General features: G+C 35.9%; 1 protein-coding gene across 3 annotated transcripts in view; it reads left to right on the top strand.

Annotated features, from left to right (window-relative positions):
- Unc79 (unc-79 homolog, NALCN channel complex subunit) overlaps positions 1-16,807 on the top strand; it is a 216,084-nt gene that overhangs the window by 190,173 nt on the left and 9,104 nt on the right. For all 3 annotated transcript variants that reach the window (XM_071606555.1, XM_027931618.3, XM_071606553.1), the window contains 4 exons: positions 255-430; positions 1,362-1,548; positions 2,886-3,083; positions 5,225-5,302. In XM_071606555.1, the coding sequence (XP_071462656.1) occupies positions 255-430; positions 1,362-1,548; positions 2,886-3,083; positions 5,225-5,302 (639 nt within the window). The remainder of the gene's footprint in view (positions 1-254; positions 431-1,361; positions 1,549-2,885; positions 3,084-5,224; positions 5,303-16,807) is intronic.

The following is a 16,807-nucleotide window of genomic DNA, read 5'->3' as shown; positions in this document are numbered from 1 at the left end:
GAGCCAGTGCAGCTAGAGCTGGGATGGATGGAGGCGAGATGTGGAGGCTGCAGGAATCAGACATTCTGGCTGTACGGATCCTGCTGAGGAATGATTCTCTACTTGGTCCTAAAAACGATGTGAAACCACTCTAGTTTAATCAGGTTGTGGGCTTGAGGTGGTGATGGGAGGGGAAGGGACTACCTGATGTTTGAAGAGTGCCTGGCATGTCTCCACTGTCTGCCAAAGTCACAAAATATCATTTGGTTTTGCAGAGCCACATGAAGACGTGCTCCCAGCCTCTGCATGAAGATACATTTGGCGGACACCTCAAAGTGGGTCTGGCTCAGATTGCTGCTATGGAAATCTCCCGGGGCAACCACAGAGATAACAAAGCCGTGATCCGCTATCTGCCTTGGCTCTACCACCCTCCTTCTGCCATGCAGCAAGGGTGAGACCCTTGTTATTCTAGGGATGAGGGAAGACAAGACCAGAGATGCCCCTGAGGCTCCTGGGACTCATCCAGAGCTTGCCATGACTGAAGAGTCATGAGAGTCAAGTACGATTGGTTAGGAAGATGGAAATCAGGGTTCCACCCCATACCTACTTGCTGACCTTGGGCACCTTGTGGGATGCTGCCAGTAAAAGAAACTTGCCCTTGTACATATAAAAACCTCCATCATCCTCATGGAGGATGAAAACTTAAAACAGAGCTGTCACTTTAGCTCAGTTTCAGCTAGTGAAATAATTCCATAGGTACATTTCCAGCACTCGCATGGCCTGTGCTCTTGAGTAGCTTAGTTTATAGCTGGAACCAAATGTCAGCAGGGATGAAATAGTGCAAGGAGGTGCAAGCCCCTGCTCCTGCCTCTAGGGGGGCTGGAGGAGAGGCAGGTTTCCCTGGGAACTCAGAGCAGACTTGAGCCTGCTGTTTTGCATGGTCCGCCTTCCTGTGGAGGAAAGGATGGGGGTGGTGAAGAGAGCAGGAGGAGAAAATTGTGTGCAGAAAACTGTGCAGCCAGGTATATGTCTGTTCCTCTGTTCCCTCCCTCTAGTGAGAATGTCAGAGAAGAACTTTCTGATGAGAAGAAAGGAAAGGGTTCAAAAGAAGCAGGTCAGAGGCAGTCAGGCCACAGAGGAATGATACTTAATCCTCTGCCACCAGTGGCGGTTCTTTGCTCAAGAAGCTAAGCTGCAGGATTAGAGTGAAAAACAAGAAAACAAATGCATCATTTGATTGATACTCTAGCGCCTTGGTGTCATATTTTATGTAATTGCTGGCAAGACCTCATTTTTAATCTCTTCCTTCAATAAACATTCATGTGCATCCAACAAAACAGAAAACATAAACTCATCTTTAACACATCCTTCTTCTCTAACAGACCTAAAGAATTCATTGAGTGTGTCTCCCACATCCGTCTGCTGTCGTGGCTGCTTCTGGGTTCCCTCACTCATAATGCAGTGTGTCCGAACGCCTCCTCTCCCTGCCTTCCCATACCTCTGGATGCAGGTTCCCATATTGCAGACCATCTTATTGTTATCCTGATTGGATTTCCAGAGCAATCAAAGGTAAGTGATTTCTGCAAGATTAGGACCATGTGCATCGAAATTGCTAATGGAAACCCTTATCAGCCAATTATGTTTCTTCTCAGAAGTAAATGCATCTTGTCACTTGCCCTCCTGTGGATATTAGAAAAGCAACTTTGTGCTAATGCCTTATTTAAAGTTGTTTAAATTCCCAGACTGTCTTTTTTCCCCCTAAATTGTTTTCTGGCTTACTTTTATGAAGATAAATTATGGAGGCAGGCAAGAGTTGGCTTCCCAGGCTAGAAATATAATAAAAATTCTGTGATCAGTTTTCCAAACAAGACTGAGGAGGAGAAAAACTTATACTCTAATTCTTCATGCACTCTTTCCAATTAAAATCTCTAGGGGTCCATGAAAATGCAACATGAAAATAAGAAGGCTAGTGGAAGCTCCCTAAAGCACACCCTGGAATCACCTGCACAGAGAAACTTTGTAAATCATAGAGACAGGTGATGTACTTAAGGGGATAAAGTAATCCACTGATCCTGACTCTGCTTGTGCAAACCAGACACTCCTAACAAGCTACAATGGCAAAGTCCTTTTCCAGAGCTCAGATGAGTCCAGGGAGGTCCCAGTGGGTTTGGGGCAGTTGGGCTTTGGGCCAGGACAAGCTGATAAAATGGAGCACCCACCCATCTATGGTTGCCAAAAGAAATCAAGCAATCAATCCGTTTCTTCTATTTCAATCCAAATCTGTGTTTGATTCCTAACCAAGGTACTTATAATTTTGTGAGCTTGAGTATGTTACTTAACCTTTTTGAGCTCCTGTGTTCCAGCTGTAGAGTAGATTGAGGGGATAATTTGAGAGCGATAGAAGTGATCTTTGGAAAGTCTTTTGTACTGTCCCTGGTATGCTGTAGGTACTTACTCAATGAATCCTTACCAGCGAGGAAGGAAAACCCTTACTGCTGCTGCTGCTGCTACAAGTGTAATTATTAAGAGCTGGGAAGTGTGTTCTGTATCACCTTGTTTGCTCCTAACTCCACTTCTTGGAACAGGCTACAGTTATTCCCACTTTACAGATGAGGAAACATCCTAAAACAGTAGAATGATTATTCTTCCTGATATGGTTTATGGATAGGAATGTCAGTTTCATTAAAGAGCAAGGGGGGTAAGTAGATTTGTTCTGCTAATGACGATGCCCTCTCTTGGAAAAGAGGCTTTGTTCTGTGAGCACACTCACACCTACAAGGAAGAGCAGACTGTTCTAAGGTGATGAGTCAGGAGTTTGTAACTGAGATAACTCCTGTGTGCATGGGCTGTGCTCCCTGGCAAGGCCGCTAGGGGCCCGCAGCAGCACCCTGTCTTCTCCTCTCCAGACCTCCGTGCTCCACATGTGCTCCCTCTTCCACGCATTCATCTTTGCTCAGCTCTGGACGGTATACTGCGAACAAAGTGCTGTAGCTACGAACGTGCAAAATCAGAACGAATTCAGCTTCACGGCAATACTGACAGCACTGGAGTTTTGGAGTAGGGTGACACCCAGCATCCTCCAGCTAATGGCCCATAACAAAGTGGTGAGTTCTCAGAGAAGACTCCCCTCTGGGGTACAGTCTCATAATGTCTAGACCACACTCAGTCCCTTCTGACACCTGTTCTTTTACAGATCTCAGTGGTCAGATTGTGTAAATACATCAGGGATTTATTTTGTTATAAGATGGACATTCTACTTGCATAAGAATTTGGTTGAAAACAACACAAATGGTAGTCAAGAGATCTGTTGTACTTCATGGTGACACTTGAAAATTGCTAAGAGGTATATTTTAAGTGTTCTCATCCAAAAATAAGCATACAAGTAATGCATATGTTAAATATCTTCACTTAGTCATTCTACATTATATATATGTATCAAAATATCATATTATAGACTGTAAGTATTTAGAAACCCAAAGCAAGTAAAAAGCAAACAATTTTTATTTTTCCTGCCTAATGCCAAATAAACTTTATATGAAATTTCGACCTTTAAGGTTTTATTGTTCTATGAAGTCAGACGGTTAGAAGGGAGATTCAAATAATTTTTGGATTCCAAAGCAATATGGGAAAATCTGAGCCAGTTAGGTCATCTTTTTAAGAGTGAACTGACCCCAGGAGTTCATTCTAGTCAGCCCAAAAGAGCCTTACCTTTTTGGGTTGCCTTAGAAGTGATTTTTAAACTGTTCCCCAGATTTCAAATCCATTTTACTGTTTATGGCTCACCTTAGAAAGGGGCTGCTCCAGACTGCATGGGAAATATCTGGAGGATTCTTAGCCTAAGCACACATCATTGATAAGGCTGGTCCTCACTGAGTCAGTTGGAGGGCATGGGAGGAATTTCCAAGGAGTCTTTGGGTTCCAGTTGCTATGCCAGAGGAGGGTGCTCAGTCAGGAGGACGGCAGCCAGTGTCTTGCTTACAGGGGCACCACCAGTGGACAAGGAGTGGGGGACCCGGAGCAACCATCTGATGATTCCAGTGTGCACGAAACCATACTGCCCTGTGCACCAAAGGCATTTGGGACATGATGTTTTAGTTGATTGAATATTAATCTAGAAAATATTTTCTTTTAGCTCTAGTTAGAAAGGGAATTAAACATTTTCTTCAGTTAAGCCCTTTCTTTGTTTTGGAGAAGCACATGTTGCAATTTTATAGAGGGAGAGGTTTTAGTTGAATGTAAAGAACATTATTTGAAAATTTTAGGGTTTACAAACAGTTCTAACAGCTCCAATTCATTGGATCACAGATTCTAGGATTAGAAGAGAAACTGGACATTAAGCATTCTACTATGTTATTTTAAATAAAACACTGAAATTAGAGGCTGAGGCAGGAGTATGGCGAGTTCAAAGCCAGCCTCAGCAAAAGCAAGGCACTGAGCAACTCAGTGAGACCCTGTCTCTAAATAAAATACAAAATAGAGCTGGGGTGGTGGCTCATGGTCGAGCACCCCTGAGTACAATCCCTGGTACCTGCCCCCCAGAGCCCCCCCCCCCAGGAAAACAGTGAATTGGAATCTTACACTTTAATCTAGGTATTAAAACTCTCCTTCTGCTGTCATTACTTTTTTGATACCAAATGTTATGTGTTGCCAGTGAATTTTTTACAAATGATGTTTCAAATGAATTTAAATTAATTTTATTCTGAAAATCTTGTCGGACAATATAAGCCTATCTGGTAAAATCCTTCAGGAGTATTAAAAATCCAGCTTCAGGCATTTCCGATGAAGGATCTCATCTCCATTGTACTTTGGAACTGTCGTATTTCATGGCTCCCTTGTTCAGTAGAGAACAAAGCCTCAGAGGCAGATCTGCAGTAAGTTAAGCAGCCATTCCCTGTGGGAAACAAGGAAGACAGGATCAAGGTGGAGGAAATGACCCAATCTTTGTCCTCTGGTGTGAGTCCTAGGCTGTGCAGATTAGTGAGGTCAATGCCTGAGTGCCCTCCGCAACCTTGAGTTAGGTGATAAAGGAACGACAATTCCAGGACCTCTGGAGGGTTTTTAAATTCCATTTCCTGTTTGAGTTTTAGAGGTGAATGAACACCACTCTCTGTGGTTCCCTGTGGCCATTATGCAGAAAGCCTTCCTGGGCACAGGGGCATTAGGCGCCTGTGACTGTAGACTAGTTCATTATATTAAGTCGGTATATCACTGGGAGTGGAATTGACTTTCATGTTTGTTGTTTCAGATGGTAGAAATGGTGTGTCTCCATGTGATTAGTTTAATGGAGGCATTGCAAGAATGCAATTCAACCATTTTTGTCAAGGTAGGACAATCTTACAATTTTCTTATACACCATTTTATATCGCCAAAAACCAATGTGGATTTATTTCAAATGTATGTTCCAAAGGAGAAAATAAAATGGATTTAGTTTTAACATTTAGAGTTGGGAGTGGAGGATTTAGGCTTCTTCAACAACCTTTTACCAGATGGTTCTTGTTATTTTTGCTTTTGTTCTACCACTGTGACCAACTCTTCCGTGTCAGACCATGACTGCATGTGGCACAGGAATGAAAATATTACTGCGGAACACTGATCTGAAAATGACCCTATTGTAGTGTAAATCAGTTGGTGGTACTTCATTTTGTGACAGATATCTGGAAAATCAAGGAAAATAGTTTGTAATTGTTGACCTGCTATCTGGTGCTTTTCTCTAAGATAAATGAATTTTTATTTTAAATATTAAGTCAGTATACAGCATGTAATAATTCAAGCATATGTCTTCTTCCCAGGGACATTAGGAACAGACTAGTGTGGTGCACAATTAAAAAGTAAAGTAGAACTTGGTTCTCACTCCCTTTGTCTTGCTAGCTCCCCCTTTATCTTGTCCTTTCCATCATTCTGCCTCTTTGTTTTACCGGTCATTCTTCTTTCCTCCTCTCTTACCTTTTCCACTTGCCAGAGTGTATCATTTTGGAACCTTAGGACTTGCTATTTCACTTCATGATTAATTTCATTCTTGGTTCAAGACACTTTTCATGTTAACTCACACTGTGATGAAGAAAAGCAGCCTTTTTTCAGGGAAAACTTAACTGTTACCAGAACTGTGCAAGGTCATTGGTTCAAATGGTATAGAGATATGTTTTATCTAGCTCAATATAGCACAAGTCAATACTGTGACAGAAATGATGTGACTGACAATTGGATGCTTCTACCTGGTATTATTTTTTACTGAAGTGTAATAATTTATATATGGAAAATTGCATGTATTTAAATGGTGCATTTTGTTAAGTCTTGACATATGTTACTCTCATGAACCCATCACTACAATCAAGATTTTTTTACCCCCAACAAAGTTTTCTTTTACTAATTTATAGTCCCTCTATTTACCACTTCCTGTCCCCAGGCAGCTACTATTCTGCTTTCTGTCACATAGGTTAGTTTTCTATAAATAGTTTCATTCTATACTTTCTGCTTTCTTTTTCTCATAATGATCACATTGCAATTAATCCATGTTTTTCCATGTATGAATAGGCCATTGCTTTTTTAAAGAATTTTTTTATTTGTCCTTTTTCATTATACATGACAGTAGAATGTATTTTGAAATATCATATTACATGGAATATAATTTCCCATTCTTATGGTTGTAAATGATGTGGAGTTACACAGATCTTGTATTTATATATGAACATAGGAAAGTTATTCTGATTCATTGTATTATCTTTACCATTCCCATCCCCCATTCTTTCCCCTTTATTACCCCCCTACCCGTCCAATCTGGTGAACCTCTACTTCTCCCTCCTCCCTTTCCTGGTCTATTGTGAGTCAGCATCTGCATATCAGAGAGAATATTCGGCCTTTGGTTTTTAGGTATTGGCCTATTTCATTTACCATGATAGTCTCCAGTTCCATCCGTTTACCAGCAAATGCCGTAATTTTATCTTCTTTATGGCTGAGTAATTTTCCATTGTGTACATGCACCACATTTTTCTTTATCCATTTATTTTTTGAAAGGCACCTAGGTTGGTTCCGTAGCTTAGCTATTGTGAATTTTATGACTGCTTTTTCTGTTTTTATGAATAACATCACTGGAACCTTAATAAGAATTGCATTAAATTTGTAATGCACTTTTGGTAGTATGGCCATTTTGATAATATTAATTCTGCCTATCCAAGAAAATGGTAGATCTTTCCATTTTCTATTTCTTTCTTTAGTGTTATGTGGTTTTCATTGTAGAGGTCTTTCATCTCTTTTGTTAGATTGATTCCCAAATATTTTATTTTTCCTTGAGGCTATTGTGAATGGGATATTTTTCCTAATTTCTCTTTCAATTGATTCATCACTAATATATAGGAATACAATTGATTTATTGGTGTTAATTTTATATCCTGCTACTTTGCTGAATTCATTTATGAGTTCTAGAAGTTTTCTGGTGGAGTTTTTGGGTTTTATAAGTATAGAATCATGCATCAGCAAATAAGGATGGTTTTGAGTTCTTCTTTTCCTATTCATATCTCTTTAATTTCTTTCTTCTGTCTAATTGCTCTGGCCAGAGATTCCGTAACTGTTGAAATCTGTGGGGAAAGAGGGCATCCCTGTTGTAATCCTGTTTTTAGGGGGAATGTTTTAAAATTTTCTCCATTTAGAATGATGTTGGCCTAGGGATTACCATAGATAGCTTTTACAATGTTGAGGTATGTTCTTACTATCTCAGGTTTTTCCAGTGTTTTGAACATGAATAGATGCTGTATTTTGTCAAATGCTTTTTCTGCATCTACTGAGATAATCATGTGGTTTTTGTCTTTTAGTCTATTGATGTGATGAATTATGTTTATTGATTTCCATATGTTGAACCAACTTTCATCTCTGGGACGAACCCCACTTGATCATGGTACACTATCTTTTTAATATATTTTCCTATGCCATTTGCCAGAATTTTATCGAGAATTTTTGCATCTATGTTTGTCAGGGATATTGTTCTGAAATTTTCTTTCCTTGATATGTCTTTGTCTAGTTTTGGTGTCAGGGTAATACTAGCTTCATAGAATGAATTTGGAAGTGTTCCCTTCTTTTCTATTTCATTGAATAATGAAGTTGTTTTGTGGCCTATGATATGGTCTACTTTAGAGAAGGATCCATATGCTGCTGAGAAGAAAGTATATTCACTCTTTGAAGGTCTGGTAGAACTCATCTGAGAATCCATCTGGTCCTGGGCTTTCTTTCTTGGTAGGCTTTTGATGGTATCTTCAGTTTCATTTCTTGAAATTCATCTGTTTAAATTTTCTATGTCCTTCTGATTCAATTTGTTTAGGTCATATGTCTCTAGAAATTTGCTGATGTCTTCAAGATTTTCTATTTTATTAGAGTATAAATTTTCAAAATAGGTTCTGATTATCGTCTGTATTTCAGTAGTGTCCATTGTGATATTTCCTTTTTCATTGCAAATTTTAGTAATTTGAGTTTTCTCTCTATTTTTCTTTGTTAGCTTGGCTAAGGGTTTATCAATTTTATTGATTATTTTTTCAACTTTTTCTTTTGTTGATTTTTTGATTGTTTCTTTTGTTTCAATTTCATTGATTTGAGCTTTGATTTTAGTTATTTTCTGTCTTTACTGCTTTGGGTATTGATTTGTTCTTCTTTCCCTAGTGTTTTGAGATGTAAAGTTAGGCTATTTGTTTGCTGACTTTCTATTCTTGTAATGAATGAGTGCAATGCAATGAACTTTCCTCTTAGCACTGCCTTCATAGTGTCCCAGAGATTTTGATATGTTGTATTGCTATTCTCATTTACCTCTAAGTACTTTTTTTATTTCATCCCTGATTTCTTCTGCTATCTAGTCATCATTCAGTAGTGTATTATTTATTCTCCAGGTGTTAGAGTAGCTTTTATTTTTTATTCTATTGTTGATTTGTAATTTCATTCCATTATGATCTGATAGGATGCAAGGTATTATCTCTATTTTATTGTATTCTCCAAGAGTTGTTTTATGGCCTATGATATGGTCTACTTTAGAGAACGATCCATATGCTGCTGAGAAGAAAGTATATTCACTCATTGATGGACGAAATATTCTATATATGTCTGTTAAGTCTAAATTATTAATTGTATTTCTTAGTTCTATAGCTTCTTTATTTAGTTTTTGTCTGGAGTATCTATCCAGTGATATTTAATTTGAATTAGTGGTGAGAGAGGTTGTTAATATCATCCAGTATTAGGGTGTTGTGGTCTGTTTACTTCTTGAAATTGAGAAGGGTTTGTCTGATGTACATAGATGCTCCATAAATACTTATGATTGTTATGTCTTGTTGATGCATAATTCCCTTAAGCAGTGAATGATATGTTGTTTCCCATCCTTTTACCTTCAGTCTCTGCATGTCTTTGCCTGTGAAGTGAGCCTCTTGAAGAAAGGATATTGTTTGGTCTTGTTTTTAATCTAATCTGCCAGTCTATGTCTTTTGATTGATGAGTTTAGATCATTTATATTCAATGTTATTATTAATGAGATATGATTTTTATTCCCTGTCATTTTGACTTATTTCTGGTTTTTAATTTGAATTAGTTTCTCCATTGATTCGCTGTTCTTTTAGTGTAGTTTCTTCCTTTCCTGGTTTTCACTTTCATTTTTCATTTCTTCTTCATGTAATATCTTATTGGTTATATTTTTTGTAGTGCAGGCTAATTGTGAATTCTTTTAACTTTTGTTTAGCATGGAAAGATTTTATTTCATCATCAATTCTGAAGCTTAATTTTGCTGGGTAGAGTATTCTTGGCTAATTTCCATTTTCTTTCAGAGCTTGGTATATATTATTCCAAGACCTTCTAGCTTTGAGGGTGTGGGTTGAGAGATCAGCTAAGATCCAGATTGCTTTCCCTCTCAATGTTACTTGTCATTTTTCTCTGGCATCCTTTAAAATTCTATCCTTATTCTGTAAGGCATTTTTATTATAGTGTACCTTGGTGTGGGTCTGTTGTAATTTTGTATATTTGGCATCCTGTAAGCCTCCTGAATTTGATTTTCCATTCATTCTTTTTTTGGGGGGAGGGTACCAGGGATTGAACTCAAGGGCATTCAACCACTGACCAGCCCTATTTTGTGACAGGGTCTCACTGAGTTGCTTTGCACCTTGCCATTGCTGAGGCTGGCTTTGAACTTGAGATTATCCTGCCTCAGCCTCCCAAGCTGCTGGGATTACAGGCATGCAGCACCATGCCCCAGCTCCATTTTATTCTTTAGGATTGGGAATTTTTCTGATATTATTTCATTGAAAAGATTGCTCATTCCTTTCATTTGTATCTCTGAGCCTTCATCTATACCAGTAAATCTTAAATTTGGTCTTTTCAGTTTATCCCATATTTCTTGTAAGTTCTGATCATGGTCTCTTAACATCTTTTCTCCATGGTCAACTTTATTTTCAAGATTGTATATTTTGTCTTCATCATCTGAAACTCTGTCTTCCAAGTGATCTAGTCTGTTGGTGATGTTTTCAATTGGATTTTTTATTTGGTTTATTGATTCCTTCATTTTGAGGATTTCTGCTTATTTTTTTCCCCAAATCTCTCTTTATTGAAGTGTTCTTTTACTTCCTGTATTTTCTATCTGATTTCACTCCTTAAAGCATCCTTTACTTTCCAGTTTAGTGATAATTCTAAACTCTTTCTCTGACTTTTCTTCCACTGTGGTGTTGATGGATTCTGTTACTAGAGTATCTTGGTTTGTTTGGGGTGATTTGTTCCCTTGCTTTTTCATATTGTTTGTGTGTCTACGCATCTAACAGTACGGCTCTGAGGCAGTAGAGTTTCTTTCTACCTTGTGGACTTAGAGTATCCCTGAAGGTTTCTTGATGAGAAGCTTCCTGTCTGCTTTCTTGGTTTCATGCCACAGAATAGCTGGAAAGTGACCTCTTCTATTCCACCATCTTTTTTTAAATATATTTTTTAGTTGTAGTTGGACATAATTTTTTTAGTTTAGTTGGACATAATACTAAATGAGTCTTTAGATTAGATTTACTTATTTAGTTTTTAGATTAGATTTACTTATTTAGTTTTTAGGTGTTGCTGAGGTTCCAACCCAGCACTTTGCACATGCTAGGCGAGAACTCTGCTGCTGAGCCACAACCCCAGCCCCTATTCTATCATCTTGAAACCCTTCCCTGGCCATTACTTTTTATTTCTTAGAATTATTCCTTGTATGGTTAAAGATAAATTTTGTTTATCCATTCTTCAGTTAACAGACATCTGATGTGTTTCCAATAAAACTTCTATGAATGTTTACATATTAAGTTCTTGTGTTCATATATGCTTTCATGTATGTTGGGCAAATACCTAGAAATGAAATGAAATTTCTGGGCTGTATGTTGGTATATGTTTAACTTTTTAAGAAATTGGCCAACCATTTTCCAGAGTGTTTGTGCCCTGTTGTGTTCACACTCCCAGTATATGAGCATTCCATTCCCTGTACATTTTTGTTAATCTGCATTTGATAGAGTCAGTCTTTAGTATTAGAGCTGTGTACTTGTATCTCACTATTGAAATATTGTTAAGCATCTTTTTATTTGCTTATTTGCTGTCCATATAACTGCTTTGTGAAGTATCTGTTAATTATTTGCCCAGTTTTTATGGGGTTAAGTTTTTTTCCCTATTATTGAATGTTGAAATACAAATCTTTTATCAGACATATGATCTGCAAAGATTTTCAATGTGGTTTGTCTTGAAAGTATCTTGTGAACAGTAGAAGTTTTTTTATTTTGATGAAGTATCATTAACAAAATTCCATTTTGAATTAACTTTTATGTATGGTATAAGGTAAGATTTAGGTACTTTTTATGCATATAGTATGCAAGTATTCCAGGATCATTGTTAGAAATACATTTTTTTCTCCTTTGATTTGTCTTTGCAATTTTGTTATATAGCAGTTGACCATATTTGTATTGTTCTATTTCTGAATTTCCAATATTGATCCATTGATTTCTTTGTCTTTATGCTACACAGTCTAGATCACTATAACATTATAATATGCTTTGAAATGAAGTAGTGTTAGTCTTCTGAATTTATTAATCTTTTTCAAAGTTGTTTTGGCTTTTGTAGGTTCTTTCCATTTCTAGATAAATTTAAAAATCAGTTTGTTAATCTTTTACAAAAAGACTACTGAGAATTTGGTTAGGATGGCATGAGTCTTTAGATTAGACTGAAAAAAATTGAGATCTTAACAATATTGAGTCTTCTGATCCATGAATGCACTATATATTTCCATTTATACGTGTCTCCTTTTTTTCTCAGAAATTTTTTGTTGTTTTTCATATGCAGGCCTAGCTTACTTCTGTGAAATGTATCCATATCATATTTTTATTCTATTATATGGGGTTTTGGGGACTCCAATTTCTTCCCCCCCCCCTCCTCTTCCTCCTCCTCCTCCTCCCCCTCCTCCTCCTCCTTTTGTTACCAGGGATTGAACCCAGGGGTGCTTAACCACTAAGCCATATCCCCAACCCTTTTATTTTTGATTTGAGACAGGGTCTCATGAAGTTGCTTAGGGCCTTGCTGAGTTGTTGAGGCTGACTTTGAACTTGCAATCCTTCTGCCTCAGCCTCCCAAGCCACTGGGTTCACTTAAATGTCGAATTGTCCATTGGTAGTATTTAGGAATACAACTGCTTTTTTTTTTAATTGATCCTCTACTCTGAAACTTATTAAACTCATTTATTAGTTGATTTTATGTCACCTTCATGAGATTTTCTATGTAGATGATCATGTCATGCATAGAAAAGGTCATTTTTTTGGTCTTTTTTTTCAATATTTGTACTTTTCATTTTTTTCCCTCATTTGATTACCCTGACTAGATCCCTCAGTACAAGTTGAATACAAGTAGTGAGAACAGTAAAATTTTCCTTGTTCCTCATCCTATGAAGAGAACATCTGGTATTTCATTACTCATTATTAAATAAATGTTAGCTGATAGTTTTTCATAGATAACCTTTATTAGATTAAATAGGGTTCTCTTTTATTTCTACTTTACTAGCAATTTTTCTAGGAAAGGGTGTTGGATTTATCAAATGTTTTTCTACACCCATTGAAATTATCATAGGTATTATATCTATTAACTGTTAAAATGGTGAGTTTCATTGATTGACTTTTAAATATTAAAACATCCTGTATTCCTAAGACAAACTATACTTGATCATGATATATTATCCTTTTTATATCTTACTGGATTCAATTTGCTAGTTTTTTTTAAATGAATTTTTCCACAGATATTCATGAGGAATATTGGACTGTAATTTATTTAGTTTTTATATCAGGTCTTATAGAATGAATTGGGAAATATTCTTCTTCTGTTTTCTGAAAACAATTGTGTAGAATTGATAGTATTTCTCCCATATATTTGGTAGAATTTCCTGCGGAGCCACTTAGAATTTTCTTTGCAAACGATTTTGACTTATAGATTAAATTTTTAAAGTAGATATAGGGCTATACAAGAATCTGTTTTTGAGTGAGCTTTGATAGTATGTGTCTTTCAGGGAATTTGTTCATTTCATCAAAGTAGTCAATTGGAATGAAATTGTTCATAATGTGTCTATTTTAATTTTTAAATTTATAGGGTCAATTGTTATGTCATTTCTTTAATTCCAGATATTGGCAATATATGACTTTATTTTTTCCCCTCATCTGTCTGATCAGATATTATCAATTTGAGTGATGTAAAAAAAAAATTTAAAGCCCAACTAGGGCCTAGAGCATGTGGAGTGTGTGCTTCACATGTACAAGTCCTTAGGTTCCATCCCCAGCACTGAAGAAACCAGCCAAAAACAAACAAAACAAATAAAATTGGAAGATAAAGAGATATCTGATAGTTTAAAACAACTATTCCAGTTGGTTTTCATTGATTTTCTCTGTTTTCTGTTTAATTGATTTCTATTCTTTATTATTTTCTTCTTTCTAATAAATTTAAATTTGACCTATTTTTCTGGCTTCTTCCGGAGAAATGGAACTCATTAATTTCAGACATTTTTCTTTTCTAACAAAAAACGATTAGTGCTGTAAATTTCCCTGACAGCGCTGGCTTGGCTGCAACCACAATTTGGTATGTTTTTGAGAATAACATTTTCATTTGGTTCAGAATTTATTTTCTGACTTCTCTTTTGCTTTCTTTTGGTGACTATTGATTATTAGGATATATATTATTTAGTTTCCAAATGTTTGGGTATTTCCCAAGACTTTTCTGTTATAGATTGCTACTTATATCCAATGTAGTCCAAGAATATACTTTATATAGTTTGAATCATTTTAAATTCTTGAGACTTGTTTTATATCCCAGAATCCTGTCTATCTTAGTAAATGCTCTGCATGTCTAAGAAGAGGATACAACTTCTGCTATGGTTGGGTGGAATTTCCTATGAATTAGCTCACACTCTTAGATAGTGATGCTCAAGTCTTCTGTATGTCCTTCCTTCTGTGTCTATTTATATGTGCTACCGATTATTGAGAAAGGAGTATTGAAATATCTTTATAATTGTGAATTTGCTTATTTCTCTTTTCAGATCTACTAGTTTTTGCTTCATATAATTTGAAACTCTGTTATTAGGTGCACAAATGTTTAGGACTGTTACTTTTATTAATGAATTATGAAATGTTCCTCTTTAGCCTTGGTAAATTTTTTTGCTTTAAACATTATTTTATGTGATATTAATAAAACAGTTCAGCTTTCTTTTATTTACCCTTAGGATGATATATCTTTCCCCATCCTTTTATTTTTAACCTCTCTTTATATTTACTATTTAAAGAGTGAACCTATCTGTCATTATACTTAATATTTAAAGTGTTTGTCATTGTTGTCATTGTCTTCTTCTTCTTCTTCCTTCTTCCTTCTTTCTTCTTTCTTCTTTCTTCAGTACTAGGGATTGAGCCCAGGGGTACTTTACCACTGAGCTTCATTCCCAGTCCTTTAAACAATTTTTTTTTTTTTTTTAATTTTGAGATGCTCTTGGCAATTGCTGAGGCTGGCATTACATTTGCAATACTTGTACCTCAGCCTCTTAAGTAGCTGGAATTCAGGTATGTACACCCTGCCCAGCTTAAAGTGTACTTCTTATGAATAATATGCAGTTGGATGTCACTTGTTTAAAAAATCCAATCTTACCTTTTGATTGGTGTACTTAGACCATTTTCTTTTACTGTGTTTTGTCATATTGTTGGGTTTAAATTTACCATCTTACTACTTGTTTTCTATATTTCCCATCTGTTCTTTGTGTCTTACTCTTTTTATCTTCTTTTGGATTAATTGAGGATTTTATAATAAAATTTTTTATATACATTAACTTGAGAATTTTCTTCTATTCAAACAGCAATATTTAGTGCTCTAAATTTCCTTTTAAGTACTTCTTTAACTACTTTCCCCCAATTTTGAAATATTTCACTTCTCTTCAGTTCCAGATAATTTCCATTTTGACTTCATCTTTGACCCATAGGTTATTTAGAAGTGTTTTATTAGTCTTACTAGCTATATGTCTTTTGTTGTCTTTGTTTTGGTCATTAATTTAGTTTAGAATATACACTTTTAACTTACCACATTCTGCTGTCAAGTAATATCATACCACTTCCTGTATTATAAGAGAACTGTAAGATATATTTCATTTCCCACCTCCTGGTTTTGAGTTATTGTCCTTGTTCATTTACTTCTGTATATGTTATAGACCACACCAATGTGTTGTTACTTTTACTTTAAGCAATCAATTATCTGTTAAAGAGATTTTAGGGCTGGGAATGTAGCTCAGTGATAGAGAGCTTGTCTAGCACATGTGAGGCACTGGGTTAGATCCTCAGCACCACATAAAAATAAATAAATAAATAAAGGTATTGTGTCCATCTACAACTTAAACACTTTTTTAATCTTTGAAAAGGAGATTTTAAGTGTTTATATTTATTTAAATTTTCTATTATTGTCATGTTTATGTTTGCTCTTTTCAGTGATCTGCATGCCTTTGTATATCTACAAACTTCTTTTACCAATCATCTTTCTTTCTGCCCAAAAGACTTGCTTTGACATTTCTTACACACATCTGCTGGTGATTAATTACTTTACCCATTGTTTCTCTCAGAAAGTCTTTCTTTTGCCTTTATTTTGAAAAATAATTTCACAGGATATGAGATTCTAGATTTACTGTGTTCTGGTTTTTCTACTTTTTCACTACTTTACAGATATTGTTTCTTTACTGTCTTCTTGCCTACATTATTTCCAACAAGATTTCCATCAGTCTTTTATTCATCTGTATATAATGTGTCTTTTTTCTTTGACTGCTTTGAAGATTTTCTTTGCCATTATTGTTAAGCTGTTTGATAATGCTGTGCCTTGTTTTCTTTGTGATTCTTGTTCGTTAGTTTGCTGAGCTTCTTAGATCTGTGAATTTATTGTTTTCATTGGATTTGGAAAAGTGTCAGCCATCATTTCTTAAAATATTACGTGCCTCCGTTCAATATGCTCAGTCTTTTTCTTCTTCCTTCTTTATTGTACTGGAAATAGTTATAACAGTTGTTTTAATGTTCTTGTGTACTAATTATGTAATTATTTTTATTGTGTCATTTTTAATGTATATTATATTGATAGATTTTCCCCTTATTTATGGGTCACATTTTCCTAATTCTTTCCCCCTTTTATTTCTTCCATGTTTTTATTGGTGCATTATAATTCTCCATAATAGTGAGATGCATTGTTACACATTCATGTATAGCACACAAAAACAATGTCATTTGGCCAATATTGTTTCCCAAAATCTCTTCTTTCTCTCCCCTCTTACTCTCCTTGGTCCCTTTCCACTACTCTACTGGTCTCCTTCTATCTT

Source organism: Marmota flaviventris, chromosome 2, assembly GCF_047511675.1.
Source record: "Marmota flaviventris isolate mMarFla1 chromosome 2, mMarFla1.hap1, whole genome shotgun sequence".
NCBI classification, from domain to species: domain Eukaryota; kingdom Metazoa; phylum Chordata; class Mammalia; order Rodentia; family Sciuridae; genus Marmota; species Marmota flaviventris.
The sequence above is the reverse complement of the archived record's forward strand: the minus strand, read 5'-3'. Positions and strand labels throughout refer to the sequence as shown.